This window comes from Mustela nigripes, chromosome 9 (genome assembly GCF_022355385.1).
Source record: "Mustela nigripes isolate SB6536 chromosome 9, MUSNIG.SB6536, whole genome shotgun sequence".
Classification (NCBI taxonomy): domain Eukaryota; kingdom Metazoa; phylum Chordata; class Mammalia; order Carnivora; family Mustelidae; genus Mustela; species Mustela nigripes.
The window spans coordinates 47,905,748-47,922,723 of record NC_081565.1 but is presented as its reverse complement, the minus strand read 5'-3'; the positions used below and the strand labels follow the sequence as shown (position 1 = coordinate 47,922,723).

General features: G+C 39.7%; 1 protein-coding gene and 1 non-coding gene across 4 annotated transcripts in view; both read left to right on the top strand.

Annotated features, from left to right (window-relative positions):
* The window catches only part of FOCAD (focadhesin), a 302,980-nt gene that overhangs the window by 84,692 nt on the left and 201,312 nt on the right, over positions 1-16,976 (top strand). For all 3 annotated transcript variants that reach the window (XM_059411566.1, XM_059411567.1, XM_059411568.1), the window contains 3 exons: positions 1,316-1,522; positions 9,551-9,638; positions 12,496-12,698. In XM_059411566.1, coding sequence (XP_059267549.1) covers positions 1,316-1,522; positions 9,551-9,638; positions 12,496-12,698 — 498 coding nt within the window. The remainder of the gene's footprint in view (positions 1-1,315; positions 1,523-9,550; positions 9,639-12,495; positions 12,699-16,976) is intronic.
* On the top strand, positions 11,253-11,354 carry LOC132025242 (U6 spliceosomal RNA). The gene has a single exon (XR_009406504.1). It is a non-coding gene; the product is annotated as a U6 spliceosomal RNA (small nuclear RNA).

Sequence of the window (16,976 nt, the reverse complement as noted above, 5' to 3'; positions counted from 1 at the left end):
GCTACTTGACTGTTTATCTTTTTATAAATTACCATTTTCTGTCTCTTCTCCCTTGATCTTTTAATATCTTTTTTCCCTCTTATTTGCTAGGAATTAAATTTTCTTTTTGTATAACTTATAATCCTTTTGGGTTATTATGGTGGTAACGATTGGTGAAAGGTACAGCTGGTCAACTGTAGGCTTTCCTCTTGATAAATTTAACAGACACAAGGCTTCTGATTGAAGCAGATGGTTCATTGTTTGTAATCTCTGGTAAATGCCAATGTGTCTGTGAGCAGGACCATATCCTTAATACCAACTCCAGAATTTTGATCGGAACAGCTGGGTTTGAATTGAATTGGGATTTTCAAGAGCACCCAAGTCCTTCCTATCTAATGCATTAGCCTGTTGAGAAGACACCCTACCATTTGAATATGGTCTTTCATTGCATCTGCCAAGTGTGGAAATGGTGCTCTCAGTTAAGGTTGTCTGAGCAAATATCTTCCAGATGAAGGGCTTAGTAGTACATTAGAATAACATGCCAACCCTTTTCTTCCAGGTAACTGTGTTGGAATCATTGAAAGGAGAGTTCATTTGGAGAGCTCAAAACCAACTTTGATTAATTTCCTTCAACATGTTGGCACAGTCTTGTCGTTTGTCTTAAAATAGAAAAATCTTTACTCAGAGAAGTCAGAAAAATAAACGAAAAGAATTTGTGTCAGCCAGCAGTAACAGAAACAGTAGCAAATTGTATTTTGGTTAGTGGCAACAATAAGGCAGAGTTTTTACCTGGTTTAATTCTCTTTGAGTTAATGTAAATGTTTTCATCTCTTTAAGTCTTTATAGGTTTAGAAAAGATTGCCAAAACTTCTTAGATAGTTTAAAATTATCTTTTGTTTTGTATATTTTATTTTAAGATTTAAAAAAAAAAAGATTTTATTTATTTATTTGACAGAGAGAGGGGTCACAAGTAGGCAGAGAGGCAGGCAGGGGGCGGGGGAGCATGCTCCCTGCTGAGCGGAGAGCCCCATGTGAGGCTTGATCCCAGGACCCTGAGATCATGACCTGAGCCACTCAGGAGCGCCCCACCCCTTTTTTTTTCTTTTTTGACAGATCACAAGTAGGCAGAGAGGCAGGCAGAGAGAGAGAGAGAGACAGAGAGAGACAGAGAGGAGGAAGCAGGCTCCCCGCTGAGCAGAGAGCCTGGCTCGGGGCTTGATCCCAGGACTCTGAGATCATGACCTGAGCCGAAGGCAGAGGCTTTAACCCACTGAGCCATCCAGAGTACCCCCTTGTATATTATTTTAATATCCTATAATGACTTTTTTTTAAACAGGTAAAAGATTTGATCCAGACAACAGAAGTGATGCTGTTTATTGAAGAAGTATATTTAAGCTTACTGCGTCATCCCATTTTCTGGAAAATTCAGCTTACCCAGCTGACCCTGCAGCTGCTGTGTGTCTGTGAAGTCAGCCTAACGATAACTGGGGAATGCTCATCTTTAATTCACCTTTTAGAGCACAGTGTTGAACTTTTGAAGGAGGTAAGGAGAATACCAATGAAACCACACTCCTTTTTAAAACATTTTATTTTATTTATTTGACAGGAAGAGATAGAGAGCTTGAGCAAGTACAAGCAGGTTGAGTGGCAGAGGGAGAGGGAGGTTTGATGCGGGGCTTGATCCCGGGACCCTGGATATGACCTGAGCTGAAGATAGATGCTTAGCCTACGGAGCCACCTAGGTGCCCTGAGAGTATGACATTTTAATACATCAGTTCTCTTAATTGGGTCTTTCAGTAGCAGGGTGAGTGTGCTCTTTTAACTTTATTGGTATCAAAGGTGTTTAGTCAAATACCATTAGATCATACTGTTAATGTCTACTTTTGTCATCTGTTATAAAAACGATCACTACATTTGGAGCACCAGTTAAGGTGCTCCAATTCTTTAATACCTATTATATGCCAGACCCTATAGAATACATACATAAAAAGACACTTTCTGTGACTTCAAGGGACTTCCAGACATGACCTCATTTAATTTTTTAATTACTTCCATACTCCCAATATAGTCAGCTTGGTAGTTAGGTATTCTTACTTCAGGTAAGGAGTAACTGGGTATGGTTACTTCAACATATGTATTTGTGTGGCAGGGGCACACCTCAGTTCACAGCAAGAACTAATTAGGGGAAAAGAGTAGGCAAGAGTAGAAGAGGGAGGAAAAGAGAGTGGGAATAGAGAGAGGGAGGAGATGAAATCAGTAGGGCTTTGTGGCTGAGTAGATGGTCAAGGAGAAGTTCCTTGGCTAAGTCTCAGCTGTCTCTTTTGAGCAGCTGGATGGTGCCCTTCACTTTGAGAAATGGTAACTGATGTTACCTCCAACTGAGGTTGGAGGGCAGAGGATAAATTTAGCTTTAGATATGCTTGGTTTGAGGTGTGTAAGGATCATGGGTAATTGGATATGTGGTCTGAAAATTTAGGATAGAAGTTTAGGCTAAAGGTACAGATTTGTAGATGTCTTCTTTGGGATGGGAGTTTTACCTGTGGGATTACATTACGTGGGTTTTTATGGAACTCCAGGGCTGGAGTGTGCTGAAAACGAGGAGAAAGTGTGGTCAGAAGGATATATATGATAAGTAGAAGGGACTGAGGACGTGAAAATCAAGGGAAGGAATATCTCAAAAAGGGGAATGGGCAACACTTTCATGGACAGAGTGTTTTAAGTAAGGTATGGAAAGAAGTCTTAGGGTGCAATAAGTAGAAGTTTCTTGTTTACATTAGAGGAAAACATGTCAGTGGAGGGATGGTGGTAGGAACCAAATTAGAGTAAAGGAGTAGAAGGAAACAAACTACATATAAATTAGAGTGGGAGCCAAGGAAGCTCAGGTAAGTCATTTGCCTGTTTGTCAGTCTTGTGATCAGTATGGTTTTATATCTGCTGGGACTTTATAGGTAATACTATGTTATATATTATATAATGGTATATTGATGTTATATATCATACTACACAGTAATATGTATCTGTTAGCTCTAGTATATAGCATGATAAATAATTATAGCAATAACATTGATATATAAAATATCAATGCCTATTCTAATGTAAAATTATTATATATAATCATACTCATTAGATACATAATATATGTTGTATATGATATGTAACATTTTAGAGATAAGATATAGAAAACCTGTAAAAAATATAGTTCTTTTTCCATTTTGGGTGTTGACTCCTCATCAGATATGTCACTAGCAAACATCTTCTCCATTCCATAGGTTGCTTTTTCATTTTGTTAATGGTTTCCTTGGCTGTGCAAAAGCTTTTTATTCTGATATCGTCTCATGTGTTTGTTTTTGCTTTTGTTGCCCTTGTCTGAGGAGACATTCAAAAGATCCTGCTAAGACCAGCATCAGGTTGCCTACTGCCTATGTTTTTTAATAGGAATTTTATGGTTTCAGGTCTTATAGTAAGGCCTTAATCCATTTTGAGTTTATCTTTATGTGTGGTCCAGTTTCATTCTTCTGCAAGTAGCTGTCCAGTTTTCCCAACACCATTTTTTGAGGGGCTATCCTTTCCCCCTGGTATATTATTTCCTTTTTCATTGAAGATTTATTGTCCATATACATGTGGGTTTATTTCTGAGCTCTGTTCTGTTTTGGTCTGTGTGTCTGTCTTTGTGTCAGTACCATAGTGTTTTTTGTTTTGTCTTAAGATTTCGCTTATTTTATTTGACAGAGAAAGAGAGAAAAAAAGAGTACACAGGCAGGGGAATAGTAGAGGGAGAGGGAGAGGCAGGCTCTCCGCTGAGTAGGGAGCCTGGTGCGGGGCTTGATCCCAGGACTCTGGGCTCATGACCTGAGCTGAAGGCAGACCCTTAATCGACTGAGCCACCCAGGTGCCCCAGCATCATACTGTTTTGATCACTGTAGCTTTGAGTATAATTTGGAATCTGGAAGTGTGCTACTTCCTCCAGCTTTGTTCTACTTTCTCACGATTACCTTGGCTATTTGAGGTCTTTTGTGGTTCTGTAGGATTATTCTAGTTCTGTGAAAAATTCAGTTGGTATTTTGATAGGGATTGCACTGAATCTTTAGGTTGTTCTGGGTGTTAGGGACATTTTAACAGTGATTCTTATAGCCCATGAGCATGGAATATGTTCCCATTTATTTGTATCTTCTTTAGTTTCTTTCATCAGTGTCTTATTGTTTTCACAGTATAGTTCTTCCCCCTCTTTGGTTAAATTTATTCCTGTGCTTGTTTTTCCTTTCTCCTTTTTTTTGGGATACAATTGTAAATGGGATTTTCTTTTTAATTTTCTATTTCTGATAGCTTATTAGTGTATAGAAACAACAGATTTCTGTATGTTGATTTTTATATCCTGAAACTTTACTGAATTCATTTATTCTAATAGTGATCCTAATAGTAACCCTAAAGTTTTAGGGTTTTCCATATAATATATGTTATCAGCAAATAGTGACAGTTTTCTCCCTTTCTTTCTAATTTGGATGTGTTTTATCTTTTTTTCTTGCCTAATTGCTGTGACTAGGATTTCCTCTATCAAGTTGAATAAAAGTAGTGAGAGTGGACATACTTATCTTATTACTGATTTTAGAGGAAAAGCTTTCAGCTTTCACCAATGAATATGATTTTAGGTGTGGGTTTCTCCTATATGTTCTTTAGAATGTTGAAGTATGTTCACTTCCTACCCACTTGGTTGACAATTCTTAACATAAATGATTGTTGAGTTTTATCAAATGCTTTTCTGCGTCTATTGAGGGGATCATATGATTTTTCTTCATTCTGTGAAGGTGTTGTATCATGTTAATTTGCAGTTGTTGAACCATCCTTGCATTCCTAGAGGAAATCTCACTTGATTATGATACGTGATCCTTTCAATGTGTGATTGAACTTGGTTTGCTAATACTTTGTTGATTTTTGCGTATGTGTCATTAGGAATATTGGCCTGTGGAATTACACTGTATTTTAATTTAAAACAGTAGTGATGCCTGTGAAAATCATTTTTATAGTGTCCTCCTTTTGCTCAATATTTAACAATTTTAGAAGGAAGTAAATATGAATAGAACTGTTAAAATACTTGTGTTTTGTAATTTTCTACCCGCAACTCTGGCCCAGTGTTTCTGAGGTTTAACCAAAAAAAAAAAAAGAAAGAAAGAAAAAGCCTAGGAAAACTAATTTGTACACCTATATCCTTTAGGGCTATGTACACTGTAATCTGAAAAAAATTAAGTAGAATAAGACATTCTTATTACTAGGGCACTTAGGTGGCTCAGTTGATTAAGCATCTGCCTTTGGCTCAGATCATCATGATCCCAGAGTCCCAGATCAAGCCCCAGGGAGTCTTTCCCTCCCCCTGCTCCATTTCTTACGCTCAAATTAAAAAAAAAAAAGAGACATTCATATTACCTAGGCTAAGGCTGTATCGTTCCTATATCACTGAGTTTATTAGCTGGATATGCAGTTCAAGTGTTACATTAACTTTTCTTTTCCCCTTTGTTATTTTTATGTTCTTCTATCAGAGATGTTTCATTGCGTTCTGAAAATGGATGCATTCCTTATGCTATATTAGTTGCCGTGGATTTAGTCTTGGTTATTTGTAGCACTGTTTGAATGATCATAACCTAAGGTCCTTTCCATTACACTCAAAAGCAAAATTAGGCAAAAATGATATTGATGGTGAGGAGACTGGGTAGCTGTCAGAGTGAAGCAAGAGCTAAACAGCCCAATTTTGAGAAGGCCAGGAACCTGAATTCTGGAACACTTTGCCATCAGCTGACTCAGTTCCACTCACCTTTCTTCACCGTGTGTGTGTGTGTTTGTGTGTGTGTGTGTGTGTATGTGTGTGTACTTAGTGTCTGCTTCATTGGTGATGCCCAGTGATAGGATTTCATTTGAATTGAGGACAAAAAGTGTGGACTCTAAGGTCCACTGCTATTAAAAGTCCTGTGACTTCTGTGGCCCCGTGTAAAAGCATTTCCTCCTCTTTTGTGTTTTCCTTCCTTGCTCCAGATAGGCTCTGAATTAGCCTGGGTTCCTCCAAAAGTCGTTCCTCAGTTTCCTTAATGTCAGGAGCACAATCCATATTTCCATAAAAGCCAAGGTGTATGCAGCAGGAGTTTATTTGCAAGGGTGATGCCAGGAAAGGGCCAAGACCCTGAAATACTGGAAATGGGAGAGAGAGAATACAAGTATCTCCATGTTGCCCAGTGCTAGGAACAACCAATTGCTTGATCGCACAGAATATTCTGAGAAGTGTTATGAAATATGTCCCAGAAGGATCCAGATAAAGGAGGGAAGCATTTATCCATGGGCTTCCCTTGTCAGTTTGTCAAGCATCAGCCTGTGAGGCTTTAACTGTCCTGTCCTCTGGACCTTTCACTAGCCTGGGTCAGAAAGCATGAGTTGTAGTAGCAGTACATATAGGATCTCAAGTGGCATATGAGATGTTTGATACAGTCTTCTGTTAAGAGACCTCATGAAGTTATTTGGTCTCCATTAAAGATCAATCAAACAATAGATTTCTTAGAACTGTAAGCAATTTAAGCTTACCTGGTGTAATCCCCTACTATTCCTTCGTCGTGGTGCCTTGCTCTCCAGCTCATTTCCTTTCACCTTCTACTCTGAAGTCTCCCTCTTCTTGGAGAATGCCATTTTTACTTGGACCTTCCCACCTCTAAGTTATCCACCTAGGGGCTCAGTCAGTTAAGCATCCGACTCTTAATTTTGGCTCAGTCATTATATCAAGGTCCTGAGATTGAGCCTTGTGTCAGGCTTTGTGTTGAACATGGAGCCTGCTGTCTCCCTCTGTCCTGCACACCCCCCCCCCACCCCGGCAACTCTCTCTTTTAAAAAAGTTCCATCCACTTAGCATGTTTCTAGTCCATGTCAGAGCCCCGAAATACTACTTTGTGGCCTTTGCGGTGATAGCTTTTGTGAAGAAAGCTTTCCAGTGTAGCCTTAGTATAAAGGCATACTTTAATTTGTCTCTCATCTTCTTGGTAGCCAGGAAATTTGAAATTTAAATGACTTTGCTGGTTTTTCTTCTCTTTTTTAAAATGGATATGCAGAATATGAAAAGAAATTGAGGAAAAGATCATGACAAAGAATGGTGTGATGGTATATACAATAAGTGTCTTATTTTTTTATTTTTAAAGATTTTATTTATTTATTTGACAGAGAGAAATCACAAGTAGATGGAGAAGCAGGCAGAGAGAGAGAGAGAGGGAAGCAGGCTCCCTGCCGAGCAGAGAGCCCGATGCGGGACTCGATCCCAGGACCCTGAGATCATGACCCGAGCCGAAGGCAGCGGCTTAATCCATTGAGCCACCCAGGCGCCCCATAAGTGTCTTATTTTTAAAAAATACATTGTCTTCAAATAGATAGCCATTGCTTTGTTCTCAACTATATTTCAAAGCAGTGAGGGGGTATAGGCCCAAAGACACAAATGAAAAAATATTCCATTAAAACAATTTAATCTTCTTCTTCTTCTTCTTTTTTTAAGATCTAATTTCTTTATTGGACAGAGAGAGAGAGACAGTGAGAGAGGGAACAAGCAGGGGAAGTAGGAGGGTTGAAGCAGCCTCCCTGCTGAGCAGGGAGCCCAATGTGGGGCTTGATCCTAGGACCCTGGGATCATGACCTGAGCCGAAGGCAGACGTTTAATGACTGAACCACCCAGGTGCCCCTTAATTTTCTTCTTTTGCTGGTTTTTAAAAGTCCATAAACATGCACTTGGGAAGAGTTTGCAGTTTATTTTCACTTTTTATTTTTTTAAAGATTTTTTTTTTATTTGTTTATTTGACAGACAGAGATCACAAGTAGAGAGGCAGGCAGAGAGATAGAGAGAGGGAAGCAGGCTCCCTGCTGAGCAGAGAGCCCGATGCGGGGCTGATCCCAGGACACTGAGATTATGACCTGAGCCGAAGGCAGCGGCTTTAACCCATTGAGCCACCCAGGTGCCCTTATTTTCACTTTTTAAATGGTGAAACTGAGATGAAGAGATATATATATATATATATATATATATATATATATATATATATATATTTATTATATATCTATTTGTGCCAGAGTTAATAGCCCTCCAAGATTATAACTTCTGAGTTTGTCAGATTAGTTAGTTTTCTCCAAGTGTTTTCTTAACCTGTGTTTCTACCACACATTTTTGGTTTTTTTTTTCTCCTTGCCCGTCCTCTGATTCATATTATTTCTGCTCTGCAATAGCATCTGCAAAATTTCAGAATGAAGTAATTTTAGTGAAGTGTGCTGGACCTTTCTTCTTTAGTTACAGAATGTGTTAATATTTTCTTTATTTAGAAGGCTCAAATAACATCTAGTAAGTAAATTGCAAGAGATACAAGAACTTAATGTTCACATCCAGTTTGCTCTTTCTTTAAAAGATTTTATTAGGGAGTGAGGAGGGGAGCACAAGTAGGGCAGTGGGAGAGGAAAAAGCAGGCTTTCCACTGAGCAGGGAGCCTGATGTGGGACTCCATCCCAGTGGGCTGAAGGCAGATGCTTAACGACTGAGCCACCCCGGCGCCCTCCATTTTGCTTTCTATGTGATTGATATACTTGGTGAAAAATAATGATTTTCAGTTTCTGTGATTATTGATTTACTACATTCATATATGCTTAATAGATTACTGTGATTTAAGAATAATCTCTGCCTCCCTCAGTATTACTGTTTCCTTTATTAAAATAACAGAATTTATTTTTTAAAGATTTATTTATTTCAGAGAGAGAGAGAAGGCACACTTGAGCAGGTTGGGGAGGTGGAGAGTGGCAGAGAGAGAGGGAAAGAAGACTCCCCACTGAGGTGGAGCCCAACATGGGGCTCGATCTCCCTGCCTGGAGATCATAATCTGAGTCTAAACCAAGAGTGGGGATGTGTAATTGAGCCACCAAGGCACCCCAAAATAGCATCATTTATTAAGATCATTATGTGTAGTTCTTTATGTAAGTTATATAGATGAATCATGCCTGGATTAGGTAATTAAACAGTTGACCTACTTTTTAAAAATGAAGTATTCTTTTAGTATTTCAGGTAGTTTTTCAGTGATTTGAAAGACTGTTTGTGAAGATGTATAGGTCTGTTTGTTGTGTTAAGGCATTGTCTCTTTTTAATTCGTTTTTCAAGATTTTATTTATTTGAGAGAGAGAAGGAAAGAGAAAACGAGTGAGGGGAGGGGTAGATGGAGAAGCAGACTCCCCGCAGAGCAGGGAGCCCGATGCGGGGCTCAATCCCAGGACCCTGGGATCATGACCTGAGTCAAAGACAGATGCTTAACCAACTGAGCCACCCAGGTGCCCAGGCATTTTCTCTTCAAGTTAATTTGGTGGATAGCCTCTGCTCTTCAACCAGATATGATAACGTTTTGAATTTATGTGTGATTGCTGTGGAGTCCCCATCCTTCCTGTAGTAGAGCTGGCTTACTGTAAATAGCTTTGTACAATAGGTTGATGATCTTTCATGTTAAATATACTCTTCCTGGATACATGCTATTAAAAAGCCATGGCTCTGGGAACTTCTTCAACTCCTTTTTTGTTTTTCTTTTAGGATTTTCCTGTTGAACCGGTCACAGTTGGAATAGCTTTCTTACTGCTGCAGACACCAGCAAGTCAGCAGAAGCCAATCCTAAGTTTAGGTAAATAAAAATATCCTCACAAGAGTAAAATGTATGTATAACATAAGTGTTGGGGGGACTCCCTTGAGCTATGTGTTATGCTATGCTAGAAAGTCCTGTATACTTTGAGTTTTCATTCTAGAAATTTTCCTGGTTAATCATTCTGAAATAGAACTTTGTTTTTCATATCCCACAAGGTGTTTTATGCAACGGCTCCACACATACACATAATTTACCAAGTATCTCAGCTCTCCTACCAGTGAGGAATGGGACTAAAGCGGGGGGGTAAAAATACTCTATTTAAGAATATGGTAAAAAACCAGGTTGATATGTCTGGCCGATTGGCAACCAAGTCACACCTTTAAAATGCAGCTTTTATGCTACTGTTGTGTCTCTTTACTTGGGGTAACATCTATGTAGTAATGGAGAACCTGTCCAAATTATGTTGCATGGTGCCATGATCTGTTGATCATCCCCACTCTCATTTTAAAGTGTGTAAAGAGGTAGATACTGATTGTGTAGGTCATTGTGGGCATTTTAATTCATCGTGATTTTGAGGTGAATTCCTTTTCCACTTCCAATCTATCTTGAGAAAAGCTGTAGCACATGGAGGGGGCCCTTGGCATCCTGCGCTCTTTTTTGTCTGTTGGCCTTGTCTCATTTGTGCCCTCCTCCTGAGGCTCTTTCTGAAGTGCTTTTACCTTTTTTGTTGATGGTGGTATTCTGAGAGCAGAGTGCATGGCATCTTCCCAGAGGTATAATTTGCCAGGGCTGGTACTTCGGACAGCCATAGTTGTTATTGTTGTTTTTTTCCTCTTCCATTTTAAAATTTAAATTAAATTTATTAACCTATAATGTATGATTAGTTTCAGAGGGAGAAGTCAGTAGATTCATTAGTCTTGTATAATACCCAGTGCTCATTGCATCACCTGCCCTCCCCAGTGTCCATCCCCCAGCCACACCATCCACCATCCATCCCACCTCCTCCCCTCGAGCAACCCTCAGTTTGTTTCCTGAGATTAAGAGTCAGTTACGGTTTTCTCTCCCTCTCTAGTTTCATCTTGTTTTATTTTTTCCTCCCTTCCTTATGATCCTGTGTTTTGTTTTTTAATTCCACACAATGGGTGAGATCACATGATACTTGTCTTTCTCTGATTGACTTATTTCGCTCAGCATAATATCCTCCAGTTCCATCCACTGACAGCTGTAGTTTTGTTTTCTTTTTTAACAGCTTTATTGAGGTATAGTTTATTTACCACAAAGTATACCATTTTTAAGTGTACAATAAAGTGGCTTTTTAAAAAAATGAATTTACAGAGTTGTGCAAGCAGCACTATAATCTAGTGACCGAGCATTTCCATTATCCAGTATGTTACGTTGAAGAGTAGGGAAGATGGGCTGTTCAGTATATTGGAGAAGAGTGTTCAAATAGAATAACCAAGAAGATATTGATGATTTCAAACTTGACAAATCCACAGCATTAATACAGTGTTATGCTTCTTAATTATTAACACTAGCCTTGATTATAAATAGCAATTTATAAAAATGCCTGGAAGATTTATAATATAGAAGATAGAAATGTATACATGTCCTGTTTTATTAGAGATAATGGATTTTCATAATCTCTCAGGGACAATTATGGATTAAAATTAATATTTTAATTGGAATGGTACAGAAAAGATTTGCATGCCCCCTGTGCAAAGATACTTGCACATTTGTGAAGCATTCCATATTTTTAAAACTTAATTAAAAAAGACTAATATTTAGGCAGGGAAGGTCAATTAGCAGTGTTAGAATAACAGGTATTTGTTACCATGTTCAGGTTTGACTGCCAAGTGATGAGAAGAAAATATTGGCAACTCACTGACATGACTTAAGGCTTGTAGACTAGACTTTTTTTTGTTTTTGTGGGGAGATTGATTGATCGATAATCTAGCTCGGAAACCTATGAATGACATCTTTTGGTAAATTAGGGCTCATCTAATAATTGTGAAAATTATATTTCTGCTTTATCTCATTTTGTTAATGGTCTAGGGTAGATTATATATGTGAGTAAGTCATCACACATTTCTGTGTGTATTTTCTTTTCTGTGTGTATTTCTGATGTATAAGTTGAGTGCCCATGTTAAAAAAAGATCATTTATGAAAATGGGTTTGTTTGTTACCAGTTATGGACTCTGAGACTATTCCTGATTTACTTTTTAGCAATTACAGTGAAGGACTTCCCTGTTTTGCCTCCCTTTACCAATGCATCTCAATATAATTCTCACATGGGTTTGTAAAAGAAGCATGCACATTGGTCTTAAAATCCACGGATCAGGAACTCCGGTCTCTTGGCTCCTTGAGGGCAGTGGAAGGACCTGGCAATAAAAGGACAAAAGTTGAATTGTATTTTATTTATCTTCAAAGATGAGGGGAAGGGAGAGAGCATCCAAGTGTGTGGGGGGGGGGGGAGAGGAAGAAGGGGAAGAACTGAGGGAGAGGGAGAGACTCTCAAGTGGACTCTGCACTGAGCATGGAGCCTCATGTGGGGCCTGGTCTTGGGACCTTGAAATTATGACCTGGGCCGAAACTGAGAGTCAGATGCTACTCAGGTGCCCCAGCTGAGCTGTATTTTAAAGAAAGTCACATTTACTTAAAGAGTTGGTTTATACTCTTTGGTATGTATTTTCTCTATGAACAGGAACATACATTAACAGCTTGTTTTAGACAATAATTTTTATGTTCCTTTCTAAAAGGGTAAGATCCATTGTCTCAGTTGTGTGTCTGACCCAGTTGTAAAGGGGTGAGAAAACTTTTTACATATCTCTCTTGAACAAAATAGCATTTTGTTTGGGGTCGTAATTTTTTAAATGCAAATTGTTGTTTTGATGAATAGCTTTGAAGCTCCTCTCTGTTGCCGAGGGTCAGAAAATCCCAAGGTCATCCTTGGTGCTAGTGATGCCGCTTCTGCAGATACTGTCTTCTACTGCCTTGGAAGACTGTATGTCCATGGATGAAGAAGGTCCCTCGAGGCAGCAGTTGGCTCTGAACCTTTTGGAAATGGTACAGCAGGAGTCCTATAGAGATGACCACCAAAAGGTAATGAGTTCAGCCTTGATTCTCATGTTTATTTTTTAAAAAAATGTTATTTATTTATTTATTTGAGAGTGAGAGAATGTGTGGGAGGAGGGGCCGTGGGAGAAGCAGACTCCCTGTGGGGAGCCTGATGTGGTACTCCATCCCAGGACCCTGGGATCATGCCCCGAGCTGAAGGCAGATGCTTAACCAACTAAGCCACCGAGGCGCCTTGTTTCTCTTAAATAAAGGTGAAGTGGTAATGTGGGACTTCTGTTTGTGCAGATAATCTCACCTCCTGGTGAATATCTGTTTGGATTTAAACTCCTCTCCTTGAACTTTACCATTCTGTCACACAGTGGTATAGCTCTTAGTCTATTCTTCTAGACTGTGAGAGGGGAGTGCAAAATAAGTTTTGGAGATGCTGTATAATTTTTACCTCTTTGAGTTTTCTTTAAAAAAATTTTTCTTTTTAAAAGATTTTATTGATTTGTCAGAGAGTGCGAGCACAAGCGGGGATGGGGATGGCTAGGCAGAGGGAGAGGGAGAGAAGCAGGCCTGCTGAGCAAGGAGCCTGATGTGTCACTCAATCCCAGGGCCCTGAGATTATGACCCGAGTTGACAGCAGAAGCTCAACCGACTGAGCCACCCAGGTGCCCCCCTCTTTGAGTTTTCTGACTATATTAGTAGTTCAAGGTCCTGAGAAATCCTGCAGAAAAGGAACTAATTCCTTGTGCTTCTCCAACATTATTTGAGCAAGGAATCCTTTTTTCTTACCATACTATTTAATTTACATGTTTATGCAGCATGTTGTTACATCTGGGACAATCCAAGGGGGGAAAATCTCCTCAAGTGCCTGGAAATTCTGGGATCTGTAAGACCTGAGGCTTCTAGACTTCTTTTCCAATATGTGGCACCTTAGGCCATTTTCCTTGACAAAATGGCTCTTGTTGTCTCCTGTGTCCTGCCCTCCACTGCTGCCTTCAGTTGGAAGACTGCAGGTCTCCCACACGCATCCCCGCTCCCCGCTGCTGACCAACCTTGGTCCGCTTCCTCTGTCTGTTTTTGTCAAGAGACTATAAAAGTATTTTCAACGTCTGGTTAGTGGCTGGGTTCTGGACCCACGTTGGTTGGATGTTTTCTCTTTTGGTATTTGAGTGTTGCCTTCAGTAAAATGTAGTATTACTTTCCCAGCTATGAATTTGATGGGGATTGAATGAGGATTAAAGAAGTGAAACTGGTGAAACATGTCGCCCTGGAGAGAGAGAGAGTATATAAATGCAGGCCAGTCGCTCCGTCTGCACAAGCAGGGTTGTGTCTCATTGCGTGTTGTTAAATGTCCTCGCAGCCTACATACAGGCACTGTAATTCCTGGTTTGAGGGTGTGGGCAGAAACCAGCGTATAGGCAAACTGACCTTATTCTACACCTTCGGAATTCCTGATTGCTCATCTAGAACTTTCCAAACTTGAAGTAGGTAGTTGACTTGCCTGAGAGAAGGAACTTCTTGCCTCCACCCTGATAAGACAGAATGTGGCCCAAATTTTCTAATATCGTTCTACTTCCTGTTGTGGTTTGGTCCTGGAGAACAATGGTTGGGTTCTGGATGGATCTGGGGGCAGGGCAAGATGTCCCCGTGTCTGAGACTTCTATTCTTTCAGCTCACAAAAAGTTTTCTCACCCCTTTATGACAGGGTCAGACACATAACTAAGACGATGGATACTTCCTGAGAATCGTCCCGACTCCAGTACGCTTTACTGTTCACTCACATGTGTGTGAATCTTACTAACTCTGATAGTTAGACTCACTCTTCAGCAGCTGGTGAAGAAGGGCGAGGAAGGGATACTATTAGGGCCATATACATTCTCCTGTGATAGCGTGCTGCAAAATGGAAGCTGGGAGTGGAGATATGATCCCTATTTTTAAAATTGTAATCCACAGTTTGCTTTGGCTTTCCTTCCGCGCCCGTCCAGGCCTCTCTCTCAGATATACCTGTAAATTTTAACAGGATGCAAACTCTCCAGTTCTCTCCCTGAATCTTTGCTTTTGCTCGTAAAGCTCTTTTGTTTCCTTGGCCTGACCTACTCATTCTTCAAAACCCATCCAGTTGTTCTCAGCCTCCTGGAGCCCGAATTCATGACCCTTTTCTTGGCATCCTCAGCTCTTTTAGTATCACTCAGTCGTGTTGTGTCTTAAGTTAGAGGGCTACGTGTATGTTCTTGCAGCTATGCTGCGAGCTCATTGAGGGAAAGGATCTTGGTCTTTCTCACACTTTGCCTGTATTCTCTTAAGCATGTTGAAATTGAAATTGCAACAGTTGTTGAACTTTTTGTATTTTTTTTTTCCACTGAAGTGTTTTTGCTTTATCTTTGTGACCTGATCGTAGATGAGAGCTTTTCAAAGTCTTTTAGCTAGTTGTTAATTGAATACTCTACATACTGAAATAAGATAGGATGTTATCTATTTAACTTCACATTCTCAACACCTGACACATTGTTTACCACATGATAATCATTCAGTAAGTTTCTATTCACTGAGAGATGTGTGCTTCTCCTAAAGATATGGAAGATCATTTTCCCATCTCCGTATATTACAGAAAGACCTTTGTATAAATCCACAGGTCTTGGGGCGCCTGGGTGGCTCAGTGGGTTAAAGCCTCTGCCCTCGGCTAAGGTCATGATCCCAGGGTCCTGGAATCGAGCCCCGCAAAGGGCTCTTTGCTCAGCAGAGAGCCTGCTTCCTCCCCTCTCTCTCTGCCTGCCTCTCTGCCTACTTGTAATCTCTGTCTGTCAAATAAAATAAATAAAATCTTTAAACAAAACAAAACAAAAAAAACGCAGGTCTTGTTTTTTATTATTTCTTTTTAGATGGGTGACTCTGACTTAGTGTGTTTGATTTAGAACTAGAGCAGTTTTTAAGAAGCACAGTTCTACCGGTGAACGGAAACAAGGGTAAATGTTCTGTACCACACACTTCTGTATTCCCTACCCATTTCTGATGTGTTGATAACCATGAAATGAAACACACATTTTAATTTCCAGTTTTTAAGAATTAAAAAAAGTAAGTTATTAAAGCAACCATTCACCTTCTTTTAAGGATTAACATAATCCCAGAAGCTCTTAATATTTTTTAGTGGTCTGTGAAAAACAAGATTTCTTCTATTAAGCTATTAAATGGGATATTTAAAACCACCTATTTGTGTCTTCCTGGGCCAAAAAAAAAAAAAAAAAAAAAAATCAGACAATAGTTGTAAATTCTAATGTGCTTAAAATCTTTGCGCCCCAGCCCCTAGAGAATGTGGTGGGGAGAAAGAAAGCACCAGGGTATGAGTCTGGGTCTAGGCAGGAGAGAGAGATCCTGCTGGTAATTTGAACAAAGAAAAACTTAATACAGAGAATTATTAACTAGTAAATGCTCTCCCATGACTTAAAGTTATAAAAGAGGCTCTAAAGAATATTCATTGATAAATGTAAGGAGAAGCTCCTACTTCTAGGACTGGAGAGATTACCCAAAGGAAGGAATGGAGAGGGTCTCCCTACTCAAGATCAAGATGAGACCTTATAGGGAGGATGTGGCTCTGGCCTGCTAGATGGTGACATTCTCTCGGGTGCCTCAGGCCAGAGCTGGTCTGTAGGAAACCACCTCTTGGGGTGTGAATGGGGTGGCCTGGGTCTTCCACAGGAAGACATTTCCTGGGTTCTCCTATATGCCCCTGGCAGACACGGTAGGAGAAATCCCCGGACAATATTCCACTGCATAGATACACACCACATTTTACTTTTCCATTCATCTGCTGATGAACTTTTGGGTTGTTTTCACTTTTTGGCTATTATTAGTAGTGCTGTTATGAACCTTCCTATATAAGTTTTTATGTGGACATGTTTTCATTTCTCTTGGGTAGATAGCTAGGAGTGGAATTGCTAGATCATATGCTAATTCTGTTGGAGGAACTACCAGACTATTTCCCACAGGAACTATGCCATTTTACATGCCCACCAGCCCACCAGCTAAGCCTGAAGCTTCCAACTTGTCCATATCCTCACCAGCACTTGTCATTGCCTATGTTTTTGCCTCTAGCAGGTGTGAAGTGCCTTTTCCTTAGAGTTTTGATTTGCATTTTCCTGATGGTTTCTTAGAATACTCCTTTGACAACTAAAGAACCTGAGGCTAGAGAAGTTGAGTTGCCCAGATTACACAGCTATTGAAGAATAGAATTGAGATTCAGATTTTGACTGTTTAACTCTAGAGCCTACATCCTACTGACTCCAGTTTGATTTTTTTTTTTTTTTTTTTTTTTTTTCC